The sequence below is a fragment of the Nannospalax galili genome, unplaced genomic scaffold, assembly GCF_000622305.1.
Source record: "Nannospalax galili isolate Female #2095 unplaced genomic scaffold, S.galili_v1.0 scaffold957, whole genome shotgun sequence".
In the NCBI taxonomy this organism is placed as follows: Eukaryota; Metazoa; Chordata; class Mammalia; order Rodentia; family Spalacidae; genus Nannospalax; species Nannospalax galili.
Genome location: NW_008340047.1, coordinates 1386076 through 1399394, shown reverse-complemented (window position 1 = coordinate 1399394; position 13319 = coordinate 1386076). Strand labels below are relative to the sequence as shown.

The 13319-nt window shown below is 51.8% G+C and overlaps 1 protein-coding gene across 5 annotated transcripts in view; it reads left to right on the top strand.

Annotated features, from left to right (window-relative positions):
• Slc12a3 (solute carrier family 12 member 3) overlaps positions 1–13319 on the top strand; it is a 37290-nt gene that overhangs the window by 1560 nt on the left and 22411 nt on the right. For all 5 annotated transcript variants that reach the window (XM_008834924.3, XM_008834923.3, XM_008834921.3 and 2 more), the window contains exons 3-13: positions 1203–1278; positions 2870–2965; positions 3200–3339; positions 3681–3791; positions 4804–4915; positions 5108–5238; positions 9547–9631; positions 9955–10109; positions 10340–10447; positions 10765–10888; positions 12408–12509. In XM_008834924.3, the coding sequence (XP_008833146.1) occupies positions 1203–1278; positions 2870–2965; positions 3200–3339; positions 3681–3791; positions 4804–4915; positions 5108–5238; positions 9547–9631; positions 9955–10109; positions 10340–10447; positions 10765–10888; positions 12408–12509 (1240 nt within the window). The remainder of the gene's footprint in view (positions 1–1202; positions 1279–2869; positions 2966–3199; positions 3340–3680; positions 3792–4803; positions 4916–5107; positions 5239–9546; positions 9632–9954; positions 10110–10339; positions 10448–10764; positions 10889–12407; positions 12510–13319) is intronic.

Here is a 13319-nt window from a genome sequence, read left to right as displayed (position 1 = left end):
GATGTCTCCAAAGGTTGTGGGGATGGAGCCCCATCCAGGCTCAGGTCCGACTCACAGGCCTTAGTGGCCAGGCTAGACCTAGGGCCCAGCTTGGACCTTGGTCTCCAGATCAGCACCGTGACCTCAAATTGCATCTGGTTTAGGCTTCCCAACCTTCATTTATGCTGTTGGCCAAGACCCAATCATGGAGATCTCTCCTTGGCCACTCACTGGTCCTGTAGCCTTGGGAAAGTCACTTAACCACTCTGTGTCAGTTTCCTTACTTGTAAAGTGAACATTAAAATGAGTTCACAGATGCTAAGGTCTTTGGATCAATGCTTGCTAGCTAGCAGAAGAAATTCCCAATCAAGCCATGAGAGGGCAGAACTAACACACTTCCCCTTCCAAATACATTGGAATGGAAAAGGAAATGTTTACTGTAGCTTGCAACACTAAGTCTTCAGATAGTACAGAATTAAGTGACTTTGGTTTTGAAAGACACTATGGAGTTTATGGAGGTGATGGGTTAGGCTGTAGAGAAGACTTTGGCTCTGCCTGGGAGGCAGGAGGCTAACTTCTGATCTTAACTCTGAAAACTGGCTATGACCGTTTCTCCACCGGAACCCAAACCCAAGCCCAAGCCCCTGGCGGTTCAGAGTCAGAGATGGAGCATTCCTCCAGGTCCTGCTTTATCATCTCAGCAGATTGAAGGCCCTAGAAATCTCCTCGGGTGTGAAGGCCAACATGTCCTTACCTGACCCTAGAACTTAACAGGGTCAAAGGCCTTATGAGGCCTTCCCACCTGGAATTTCAGTCCCAATCATAGCTTCTGTCTGCTTTAAATATGGAAGCAACCTGAGCTCTGGTTTCTGCTCTAAGTGGGGCACTGGCTCAGCTGCCTTTTGCTGACACTTCCTGAATACCAGGCCCTGGGCCAACAGCTGCCCAGGGCCATTGCTGGAGCTGGCAGACACAAGGTTCTGGACTTGGAACAGAGGGAGTGGTGGTAATGTTGCAGCCCATCCTCCAGACTTGATGGTGGGGCAGGAGGGGGTGGGAGGAAAAGCTGGCCTCCCCTCCAACCCTCTGAGCCAGGAGGCTTGAGCCTATGGAGGGGTGCAGTACCAGCAAGAGGAGGTATTTCCTAACCCTGAGGACAGGCCCTTGAGCATCTGTGGGCATCTGGCCCCCCCAGGGAGCCTCTGACTCCACTGTCCTCTCAGATCCGATGCATGCTCAACATCTGGGGCGTGATCCTCTACCTGCGGCTCCCCTGGATTACTGCACAGGCTGGCATTGGTGAGTGCCATCTGGAGAAGGGGGAGGGTGTGCTTGAGGTCTGGGGAGAACGCTGGGGAGCAGGTTTGATTTTAAGCTGTAGAGACCCCAGGTTAGGCCTGCTCCTCCCCAGCACAGCCTCAGATGCCTGCAGTGACAGAGGGGCAGGGAAAGTGGCAGAGACCATTGGATGTGGTGGCAGCAGTTTTGAGGACTCTGCCTTTAGTGAGTCACTTAACCCCTCTGAGCCAACTTCTGTTGTGGAGCATTTGTGCTGAGAACTTAGACTGTAGAAGACCAGGGTTCAGATGCTAGCTCTGTACTATGCTATGTGGCCTTATGGAATTTTCTAAACCTCTCTGAATTTTGGTTTCCTCATGTGTAAAATGGGCCTCACAGAGCCATAAGGTATACAAAACGCAGGGAAACAGCACAGGTTTTGGCATCCAGAGGCGCTCAGAACACAATAGCGATCATTTTGTTTTTATTATCAAAGGCAGGCACTTTCCCGTCTATGCCTGACAATTATTCACTTGTTGGCATGTGAGCTCCCTGCCTATTCAGGAGTCCCATGATACAGACAAAGCCCATCCTGACCTCGTATTGGCGGACCGTTTGTGCGTGCGTGCGTGCGTGCGTGAGTGCGTGCGTGCGTGTGTGTGTGTGTGTGTGTGTGTGTGTGTGTGTGTACTTATGAGTACATGTTTGGGGGGAGGCCAGAGGACAACCTCTGGTGTCCACCTCTGTTGAGACAGGATCTCTCATTGCCCTGAAGCTCACCAGTTAGACTATACTAGCTGGCCAGTGAGCTCCCAGGGATCCACCTGTCTTCACCTCCCTGGTGCTGGATTACAGATGCTTGCCTTCAAGCCCAGCACACACACACACACACACACACACACACACACACACACACACACACAATGTATATTTGATTTTTTTGAGACAGGTTCTCCCTTGTAGCCCCAGCTGTCCTGGAACTTACTATGTAGACTAAGCTGGCCTTGATCTCACAGAGATCCACCTGCCTCTTCCTCCTAAATGCTAAGATGAAAGGCATGCACCACCATGCCCCGCTTGCATTTTTATGTTTTTTATGAGGCAAGCACTCTACCAACTGAACACTGAGTTATCTCTCCAGTGCTGTTTTGGGTTTTGTTTTGAGATAGAGTCTCATACATCCCAGGCTATCCTCATACTCACTATGTAACCAAGAATGACCTTAAATTTCTAATCCTCCTGCCTCCATCTCCCAACTGTTAGGGTTTCTGGTGTGGGCCACCATGCCTGATTTATGTGATGCTGGGGATCGAACTAGGACTTTGTGTATGCTAGCGCTACATTCCAAGCCTCATTTTTGCTTTTGTTTTGAGACAGGTTTTCATCATAGGGCCCAGGCTGGCCACTCCCCCACCTCAGCTTCCTACTGCTAGAATAGCAGACTCTGCCTCTGCCTCTAGCTAAGAGCCATTGTTTTTCAGAAGACAAAACCAAGGTTCAGAGAAGGAAAGGGGCTCAGGCCACATGGAGCATAGGGGGATGCACTAGAGGGCTCCTCAGGTAGAAAACACCCTGATTGGGTTTGGGGGCACTCACCTCCACTCCTGCACAGTGCTGACCTGGCTCATCATCCTGCTCTCCGTCATGGTAACATCCATCACAGGCCTTTCCATCTCAGCAATCTCCACCAACGGCAAGGTCAAGTCAGGTGTGTTCCCTGGGGCCCTCCTCACCTCAGCTCTCTGCTTTTGCCCTGGGTCTCTGAACCACCACCCTACCCCTGGGAAACCCCAGAAGGCCCCTGTGCCTCTAGGTGGGCACTCGGTGGGGCTTAGTTACCTCCCACCCTGTGGCCTTCGGTTACCCCTCTTTAGCCTCTGCCTGGCTCTGCCCACCTGTGGCTCAGACTCCTTTCTCTGCCTCTATGCTCTGGCCCTGCTAGGTGGCACCTACTTCCTCATTTCTCGGAGTTTGGGCCCAGAGCTGGGGGGCTCCATTGGCCTCATCTTTGCCTTCGCCAATGCTGTGGGTGTGGCCATGCACACAGTGGGCTTTGCAGAGACTGTACAGGACCTGCTCCAGGTGAGAGGCCAGGCCCTGGCCAGAGGGAGTGAGCCAGCCTCCTCACACTGTTCCTCACACTGGGCCAGGCCTTCCTCCCCCTGCCCAATCTTCCCTATCACGTGCCAAAGCCATTTCTCCTTACTAGGGGTAAAAATGACATTCTCATTAAGTGAAGACCATCCCCATGATCCCTCTTTGGGGGCACCTGTTGCCTTTAGGAATAGGTTATCCAGGCTCATGCAGCAGGCCCTTGGGAGACCCTGGGGGCAATGTTGCTATCTAAGGGCACCTAAGTGAAGTGGGGGCATCTAGAAGAGTGAAGGTGCAGACAGGGCACACAGCTGGCCTACTCCCCCCAGGAATATGGCACACCCATTGTGGACCCCATCAATGACATCCGCATCATCGGCGTGGTCACTGTTACGGTGTTGCTGGCCATCTCCCTGGCTGGCATGGAGTGGGAGTCCAAGGTAAGGATGTGGAGAAAGGGCATGGGTGGTCCTGGAGCTGGTTCTGCCTCTTCTTAAGTGAATCAACTAGGATTAAGATTCTACTGATATGGGGTGTGGTGGCGCACGCCTTTAGTCCCAGCACTCAGGAGGCAGAGGCAGGCGGATCTCTGTGAGTTCAAGGCCAGCCTGGTCTACATAGTGAGTTCAGGTCAGCTGGGACTACAGGGAGTCCCTGTCTCAAAAAAAAAAAGACCAAAAAAAGATTGTACTGATATGACAAACAGACCCTAAGACAGATTTTGTTTCTCTCATGTAACCATCCAAGGGGCATGGTTTAGGACCAGCATGGTGGCTTCCATTGGGGGAGGAGGACAAACAGATTCCTTCCATCTTGTGACCTCTCCATCCTGGGTGTGGCTCTTATTGATCTGGACCACAATGGCTATCATCTTCATGCCCATGGTCCAGGTAGAGGGAAAGGGGAAGAAGGATCAAAGGCTAAAGCCAGAAGTTGCACATCACTCCTGCTCACATCCCATTGGCCAGAACCTGGGTGGGTGGCCACACATAGCTGCAAGGGAAGCTGGAAAGTGTGCTCTTCACTTGAGTCCTGTTAAATCCAGCCAAATGTCAGAGGCTTCATGCTATGAAACAAAGAAAGGAGAGTGCTGGACTACAACCAGCAAGTCAGGCCAGAAGGGAGCCTTCAGTTTGGGCAAGATCTAGGCCTGGGCCTCTTTCCTTCCTGTTGCTGTCTAGCCCCCTGGCTCTCCAGTGTCCAGGTCATTCTGTGACTCACTCACCCTCCCTCCTCCTCTACATGTCTGCTCCTAGGAAACACACTCCAGGTTGCCCTACTAATCCCCGAACCTGGTCCCATAACAACCCCTGTGCCTACTTTCAGTTCGTCTAAAACTGCTGTATCCACAACTCCTCAAGCAGAGCTCACTGCCTGACTGGTAAGGGAACAAGCGTGGTTAAAGAAACAAGGTTGGAGCTGCCATCCAACCTCCAGGGTCCTTTTCTCCAGGCCCAGGTCCTATTCTTCCTCGTTATCATGGTCTCCTTTGCCAACTACCTGGTAGGGACGCTGATCCCTGCATCCGAGGACAAGGCCTCCAAAGGCTTCTTCAGCTACCATGGTATGCGAGGTCAGGGGCCCTGACAGTGGCTGTTTGGGTGGGGATAGTTGGTCCATGTATCTGGCCCACTGAATGGGCACAGGAGGCTAGGGCTGAGGAGGGGAACTGACAGCTGACTTGGCTGGGCCCAGCTAAGCAGCCAACCTCTCTGGGTGACTCTGGGTGACCCTGACTTGGGTGTTGGTTTTCCAGGAGATATTTTTATTCAGAACTTGGTGCCTGACTGGAGGGGTGCTGATGGTAGCTTCTTCGGGATGTTCTCCATCTTCTTTCCCTCAGCCACAGGCATCCTGGCAGGGGCCAACATCTCCGGGGACCTCAAGGTGAGTAGAGCATGTCCCTACTGTCCAGCACTGCAGAGCACTGTCAGCACAACCTTGATCCCTATGCTGCAGGGTTCTGCCGCTGAGCAGTCAGCTTGGCATGGAGACCAGGGGGGTCAGAGATTCTAAAATCCAGGCAGCTCAGTGAGTTTCGACCCCAATCAATTCCTTTCTACTCCATTCCAAGACTGCTGCTTGATACCACTATGCTGTAGGCCTTGTGGGACACCCCAAAATGGGTTAGTCACTGTTTCCTGGGACTCTTGGTCTGGGATCACTGGCCCAACTGTGACTGGCATCCCCTGTCTCTCCACAGCTTTGATGCAGGCAGTTCCTTGGATTGGAAGTAAAAGCTCCAATCCATCTTCCAACCTCATTCTGGCATCCTGTCACCATTCCCAGGACCCCTGCTCTTCCCCGAGGACCTACTATTGTGTCCATGACATTCTCAGGCCTTTGACTGAGGGACCTAAACATGTCCTGCCCTTGTTTTGTTACTCTACAAAGTTCTTTTTATTTATTTTTGTCTTTTTTTGAAACAGGGTCTCCCTGTAGCCCCAGCTGTCCTGAAACTCTTTATGTAGACCAGGCTGGCCTTGAACTCACAGAGATCCACCTGCCTCTGCCTCCCAGGTACTGGAACTACAAGCGTGTGCTATCACGCCTGGCCCCACAAAGTTCTGTACCTCTTTCAAACCCTTCCTGCAGCACCTCTGCCCAGCCTTCCATTAGCCACAGTGTTCCCGTAAGACACCAATCCAATGTCTTTGTTTTTATTTCTAGCTTAGAGTCAGACACAAGAGAGGTGTTCGGTATGTTTGTTGATTGAATGGTGGTGAAACAGAGCATCAAAGCAGCAGTTGTTAAGAGCTGTGCAATGGGGTTAGGACAGCTCAGAGTGGCAGAGGCTCCACAGAACTGGATGGGGTTGGGGCTGGAGCCTCCCCTAAGACAATAGAGGAGATTTCACCAATGGCAGAAACCAAGGAGAGGAGGACTGGTGAAGAGCCTGGTGTTGTGACTGAACCCAGAGCTGACCATGACCTCAGTCTCCTTCCCACTAGAAGGATATGCTGCTTGTTGATGCTTCTCATAGAATTAAGAACTGCGAAAGGTGGGCAGGGTGGCACAGGCCCGGAATCCCAACACTCGGGAAGCCGAGGCAGGAGGACCAGGAATTAAAAGTCCTTTTCAGCAACACAGTGAATTCAGACCCAGCCTGGCATATAGGAGACCCTATTTCATAAAACCAAACCAAAAACAAACACAAAACTAGTTGTTCCTGGAGACAATACTGAAAGCTGTATGCTCTACAGAGTCTCTCACTGAGACCTGGCGATCAGAGCATTTGCTTCTTCCTCTCCTCTCAAAGGAGAGGCTGGTAGAAGCCTGGGGTGCCCATCCTGAGGTCCCTGCAGAGGCCTGGTCTGTGTTCAGACAGCCTAAACCCCATTAACACTTATTAACCATCACTGCTTTACCAGGCTTCTGTGCTGTGCGCTCAGCGTCAGGGACAGCAGCTATCTGGGAGCTGGGTACGGCAGTACTTTTGCTGCACCCTGTGTCTTCAAACCATAAGCTGGCTTTGGACTTGGCTCTGTCCTTCCTGTAGGATTGTGCTCAGCAATAGAGCCCTCACTGTGAGACTCTGAATAAGTCTTTATAACTGCTCTGTGCCTCAGTTTCCCCAACTATAAAGTGGGATCAACACAGCCCCCATTCTTACAGGGGCGGGTGAGAAGTCAGGGAGCCATTTCATGTTAAATGCTTAGACTAGTGCCTGGCACCAAGGATGTGCTGAGGGCTGGCTGTCACCAATGTCCTGTTTATGGTCATACACACAAGTAAGCCAAGAATGGAGAGTCAGGGGCTGGCCCACAGTGGTGAGTCACAATGCAAGCTTGTGAGACCATAGAGGTCTTCCTTAAATAGCCATTTTATGACTTTAAAAAATATATTAGTGCAGGCTGGGCGTGGTGGCACATGCTTTTAATCCCAGCACTCAGAGACAGAGGTAGGTTGATCTCTGTGAGTTCAAGGCTGGCCTGGTCTATATAATGAGTTCCAGGCCAGCTGAGACTACAGGAAGACCTGTCTCAAAAATACCAAATATATATATATATATATGCATGTATGATGTGCATGTGTGAGTACATGTATGCACATGCCATAGCATGCATGTAGAGGTCAGAAAACTTTCAGAAGACAGTTCTCTCCTTCCACCTTGGGAACTAAGGATCAAACTTAGGTCTTCAGGTCTGTATAAGCACTGAGACATATCTCTGGCCCTATTCTATGGCTCTTCAGATACTTTGTGTGTGTGTGTGTGTATATATATATATATATATATATATGTGTGTGTGTGTGTGTGTGTTCACGTGTGTGTATATATGTATGTGTCCACATGTATGTGTGTGTTATATGTTCATGTGTGTGAGGTCTGGGATATTCATACTAAGTGCACTAGGTAATTATATACTAGGTAATAGAGTTTGGAGGATAACTTTCCATCTAGTTTGAGATAGGTCTCCTTATTGTTCATCGTTGTACGCACCAGGCTATCTGGTCCATGAGCTACAGGGGATTCTCTCCTGTGTCTGCTTCCCATTGCCTGTAGGAGCACTGGGATTAGAGATGTGTACCACTGTACCCAGTTTTATGTGGGCTCTGAAGATCCAAACTTGGGTGCCCATGCTTATGGCCAGGGCATGCCATGTGTAGGGCTCTGCCCCCATCCATACATACTCCTATTTATTGGCACTTGCAACCCCTTATGAGGAAACTGAGTCTCGGAGACTATGAAGGGCCTCTTCTGGAACACACAGCTGGGAAGAAATGAACCTGGCTTGTGACCCAGCTTTCAGATCTCAGACCAAGATGGGGTGGCAGGTGGGGGCTGAAGGCTGGGGTATTCTTCCTGTGGTTGCAAAGTCCCACAAATAGGAGTTCTTAAAACAACAAAAACACACTCCCCTGGCTCAGGAGTCTGGAAACCCCAATCTAAGTGCTGAAATCGAGTCTGTGTCCCTCTGAAGATCTGGGGACGGGTCTTCCTTGGCTTCATTCTGGCTCCTGGCAATGCTATCTGGTCTGGAGTTTGCCATTCTGATCTGTGTCACTCTAAACCATGAGTGACATCTCTGTGCCCCTTCCTCTTCTCATATGACACGAGACATTGTGGTTGATGCTCATTCTAACCCAGCATGACATCATCTCTACTCTTACACCTTCAGTGAACTTTTTCCAAATAAGGGCACATTCTGAGGTTCTGGGTAGACATGGATTTGGGGGGACAGAGGATGGTCATCACCACAGTCACAGGATTAAGACCACAACTGAGGCCTGGGAAGACTGAGAAGGACGAGAAACCCCAACAGCTCCACACGGAGGTTGCTGTGGCCTGTTGGCCTTGGGGCCTGGGCCTCCCTCTACACAAAGTGGGTGATTGGGTATGGCTGGCAGGGCCAGGTCAAGGGTCCCCAAAGAGAGCCCCAGCACATCTGTCCCCATGCAGCCTCCCTCCACTCTGCACCTCTACTCCTGTTTCTCCTCTTTCTACAGTTTGCTCTCTAATCTGTGTATCTACCTGCCCACTGTGCCATGAGCCCAGCAGCCAGGGAGAGTTGGGAATTTATAGTTTTCTCATAGTAGACTTGGCTTTTCCCCACAGCCCCAGGGTTGGGGTCTGTTCCTGGAGAGTGGAACAGCTCTTGAGCCTGAGGTACAAATCCAGCCAGAGTGACTGCCCTGGGACTGGCCCCTGGAGTCCGAAGTTGTGGGTCCGTGGGTCAAGACCAGAGGCATTAGAGGCTCTGTGAACCTGCTCTCCTCATAGTGAGCTCTCCTCGGTTTCCTCACGGGCTGGGTGGAGCTTCACAGGCCACATCTCAGGAAGTTTCCTTTGTGGAAGAACCTAAAAGAAGGAGCCTGTGATGTGTATATGCAGGGAGATCTGTTTGTTGGAACAGAAGGAAAATGGGGCATGTCTTCTCTTTACTGGGGGAGAGCCAGGTGTCGGTCTTTCCTCCCCTCCCCCACAGCAAGCCTCACCGGTGATCCTCAGAGGTTGGGGTCTGAAGCTCTTGGGGTTTTGTGTCTTCATCAGACTTCCCAGGCCTCAGATGTAGTTTCAACCCTGTGACTGTGGTCATGTCTGCCTTGTGGGTTCTCAGTCACAGGCTTCTCCTTCCTGGGTTGGACAGGCTCTGAGGGGCCAAGGTCAGGGACTGCTGCCCACCCTGATCTCTGCTGAAGCACAGAGGCCCAAAGGAAGCCCACAGGCTGCCTGACACCTCGTCCATCCTGCAGGACCCTGCTGTAGCCATCCCCAAGGGAACACTCATGGCCATTTTCTGGACCACCATCTCTTACCTCGCCATCTCAGCCACCATTGGTGAGTGGCCAGCATAGTGGGGATGGAGGGACAGAACAGGGACCACAGGCTGGGACTGCACTCTAGCATGAAGGGCTGGGCAGGGAGATCCTTGAGTCTTGCCTCTGGGGTACCTGTCACTTTGGCAGTGACCAGAACAACTTCATGCTGAGGGGGAGGCCAGACCAGGCCCTTCTGGTACCTCCAAACTTGGAGGTTCCAGGTGCCCATGTGAAGCCCCTACAGGGAAAACCATGCTTCCCCTGGGGAAAGATGAGTAAAATGTTCTCAACAACTGCCCAGCCCTTGCACATAATCACATTTAATCTGGGCTCTCCTCTCAGGCTCCTGTGTGGTGCGTGATGCCTCTGGGGATCTGAATGACACCTTGACTTCTGCCTCCGGAGCCTGTGAGGGGCTAGCCTGTGGCTATGGCTGGAACTTCACTGAATGTTCCCAGCAGCACACCTGCCACTATGGCCTCATCAACTACTACCAGGTGCAGGGGATGGGCCCTGCTGGAGGCCACCCAAAGCAAGAGAGATGGAGGAGACTGTGGGAAGCTGCAGCCTGGGCCTGGGGGAAGGAGGGCTTCTAGCTTAGGTGGGATTCCTGTCCCCAATGCCTGTGAATGAGCCTTAGGTCCCCAGGTAGAGGATTGAGTGTTACCTTCTGTGGGGAGGGGATTACCCAATGGGGACTCCTAGCTCAGCCCCACCATTCCCACAGACCATGAGCATGGTGTCAGCCTTTGCACCCCTGATCACAGCTGGCATCTTTGGGGCCACCCTGTCCTCTGCCTTGGCCTGTCTTGTCTCTGCTGCCAAGGTCTTCCAGGTGAGCTTACAGAAAGGGACTGCTGGGAATGGTTGGTTATGGTTGTGTAGAGCTAAGTGGAAGGGTTCCTGGGATGGCTATGAAGCTCCAGGGGGTCATGTAACAGGGGTCTGGGTGGAAGGGAAAGGGGACAGACTAGCAAACTTTTAAAGAAAGCATCCCTGTCTCCATGGTGAGGAGACGGCTGTACTTTACCCGATTCCCAGAAGTGGGAACCTGCTACACAGGCCCACACGGGAGTGGGAGCACAAGTAGCCCTGGGAAGGGGAGGTGGCAGGTCCCAGCCAGGGGCTGAGCATGGCATCTGCTGCCCACAGTGCCTGTGCCAGGACCAGCTGTACCCTCTGATTGGCTTCTTTGGCAAAGGCTATGGCAAGAACAAGGAGCCCATCCGTGGCTACCTGCTGGCCTACGCCATTGCCGTGGCCTTCATCATCATCGGTAAGAGGCTCCTTTCCCAGCCCTCTGTGGAAGCCCTGAGACCCTTGCCTCTCCTGGTGTCAGCGGGCACTCAGTTAATACTGCTTGTTTGGCACTGGGGATGGAACCAAACAGGGCCAGGCTTCTACTAAACACTTGCTCTACCATCAAGGCGCACCCTAGCTCCAAGGAATAACTCTTGAGTGGGTGAGGCCCTGCCTGGAAAGCCTGTGGAAGGCCATGTGATCCTTCTCCATTTTCAGAGAGGCGGCTGCCAAGCCACACTAGGTAGCGGGTCATTCTGCTACTAGAAGGATCCTTCCCTGCCTTCCCTGCTTATCCCAATGTTCCAGTGAGTTCCAGTGTCCTGACAGCTGGGAACCCCCTCTTCCAGGACACCTGTAGAGATGGGCCAAGCTGCCTGGTCCCATCTTGGGAGCTGATACAAATGGCTGAATCAATATCTTTGCTGGTGTATAAAGTAGATAAAGCCAGCCTTTCACCCCTGATCTCTGGCACGGTCCAAGGAGCAATTGCCCAGATAATCAGTTGGCAAACCGGCCTTCTCTCCTGGCTTTGCGCCTGCTATTGTGACTGTGGATAAGTCACTCCTCTGAGCTTCAGTTTCCTCATCTGCAGAGAGAGAGAGAACAATAGTATATAGCAGATGTGCCCAGGTGGGTAGGGAGAGACCATGTGTGAGGGCACAGCCTCATAAAGGGGCACATGCCCAATACATCCCAGTTACTCAGCCAAGGAAGCAGAACTCACTGGGGAGAAGTGGCTACCCAAGCAGTGGCCATGCTGTGATGTGACATCCCCAGCCCCTGCTCCCTACGCAGAAGTGGGGTCATGGCTCTGCCAGTCACTTACCCATGAGACTTACCCAAACAGTCTGGTAACAGCCACCTGAGGAAAGAAAGCTTCTAGACACTGGCTCTTAAGACAAAGACTGACATGTACAAGTTTATCTGGGGGTGCTGGGGCCAGCGAGACAGGGAAGAGCCACTGTGGATGGGACTGTGAAATGGTCTCAGGAGTCCTGGGTCCTATTGCCAAATGTACTCCTTACAGTCATTCATGGTCAAAAGTGTCACAGCCACAGTCCTTGGTCACCAAATAGCCTGATGAAGTCCAGGGCCACCTTCCATCCTCTTCTAAATTTTTTTTTTATTACGTTTGTTTAGTTTGTGTGTATGGGGAGGGCATGTATGAGAGTCAGGGAGTTAGTTCTCTGCTTTCACCATGTGGATTCCAGGGCTTCAACGCAGGTCAGCAGGCTTGGCAGAAAGTGCCTTTTCCTGCTGGGCCATCTTTCCAGCCTCAAAAATTCTCTTAAAAGTTGGAGGCTTGGGTTTTTCAAGACACTGTCCCTTGCAAGTTTCTAGGAAGAAAGACCCATTTCACAAATGAGAAAGTTGAGCTGCCTGAGCCTCGAAGCCTACCTGGGCTGGGGTGGGGGAACCCTGTCAGCTTGGGTGCCAGGCAGCCCCATGATGGAGTCCTCCAGCATGATACCCCTCTCCCTTGGTCTCTGAAGCTGAGCTCAACACCATTGCTCCCATCATTTCCAACTTCTTCCTCTGCTCCTACGCCCTCATCAACTTCAGCTGCTTCCACGCCTCCATCACCAACTCACCCGGTAAGCAGACCCTCATCCTGCCGTGGGAGGAGGTACCTAGTATCTGAGGGGAGGAGGGGAAGGCTTGGGTGGTGGTGGGCAGCCCTTAATTTAAGAGCACATGAAGGGAATGCTTGTATCCTAATAAAACCAGCCATTCTTTACCAAGCATGGTGCAGGCTGCACAGACCCATGCATCCTTCAGAGTGCATAGAGGTTGCTCTCGTCCCTGCCTTCACCAGTTTCTCAAGTCAGAAATCCTCAGGTTTTGCATTGCTCAGCTCTGGGGGGTGCTGTTCATACCTCAGCAATCAAATTTCATAGATATCTGTATTGGTGATGAAAACCTTCTGGCAGATGGCAGTAACAAGATTTGAGGAAGACTTTCTCATGAACCCCAAGCCATAAGTGGGCCTGTTGCCCTACCACCTTTCACATAGACCACAATGTGCCTGACACTCTTGGAGACATGCCTGACACAGTGGTCATTGGGAGTGGCCCTAGACTAGCACAGAACCAGGCAGAACCAAGTGGCCCCTCCCCACCTTAAAATTTTTTTGATTTTTTTTTATGTATATGAGTGTTTTGCCTGTGTGTATGTAAGTGCACCTGTGTTGTACAATGCCTGCAGATGCCAGAAGAGGACGTTGAAGTCCCTGGAACTAGAGTTACAAATAGTTGTTAGCCACCATGTGGGTGCTGGGAACCAAACCCAGGTCCTCTGCAAGAGCAGCCAGTGCTCTTAACTGCTGAGCCATCTCTCCAGCCCCGTCCCCTATCCTTTTGAGCCTCTGGGCTCCACATAAGCCTTGAGAGCTGGCACTATTGTTG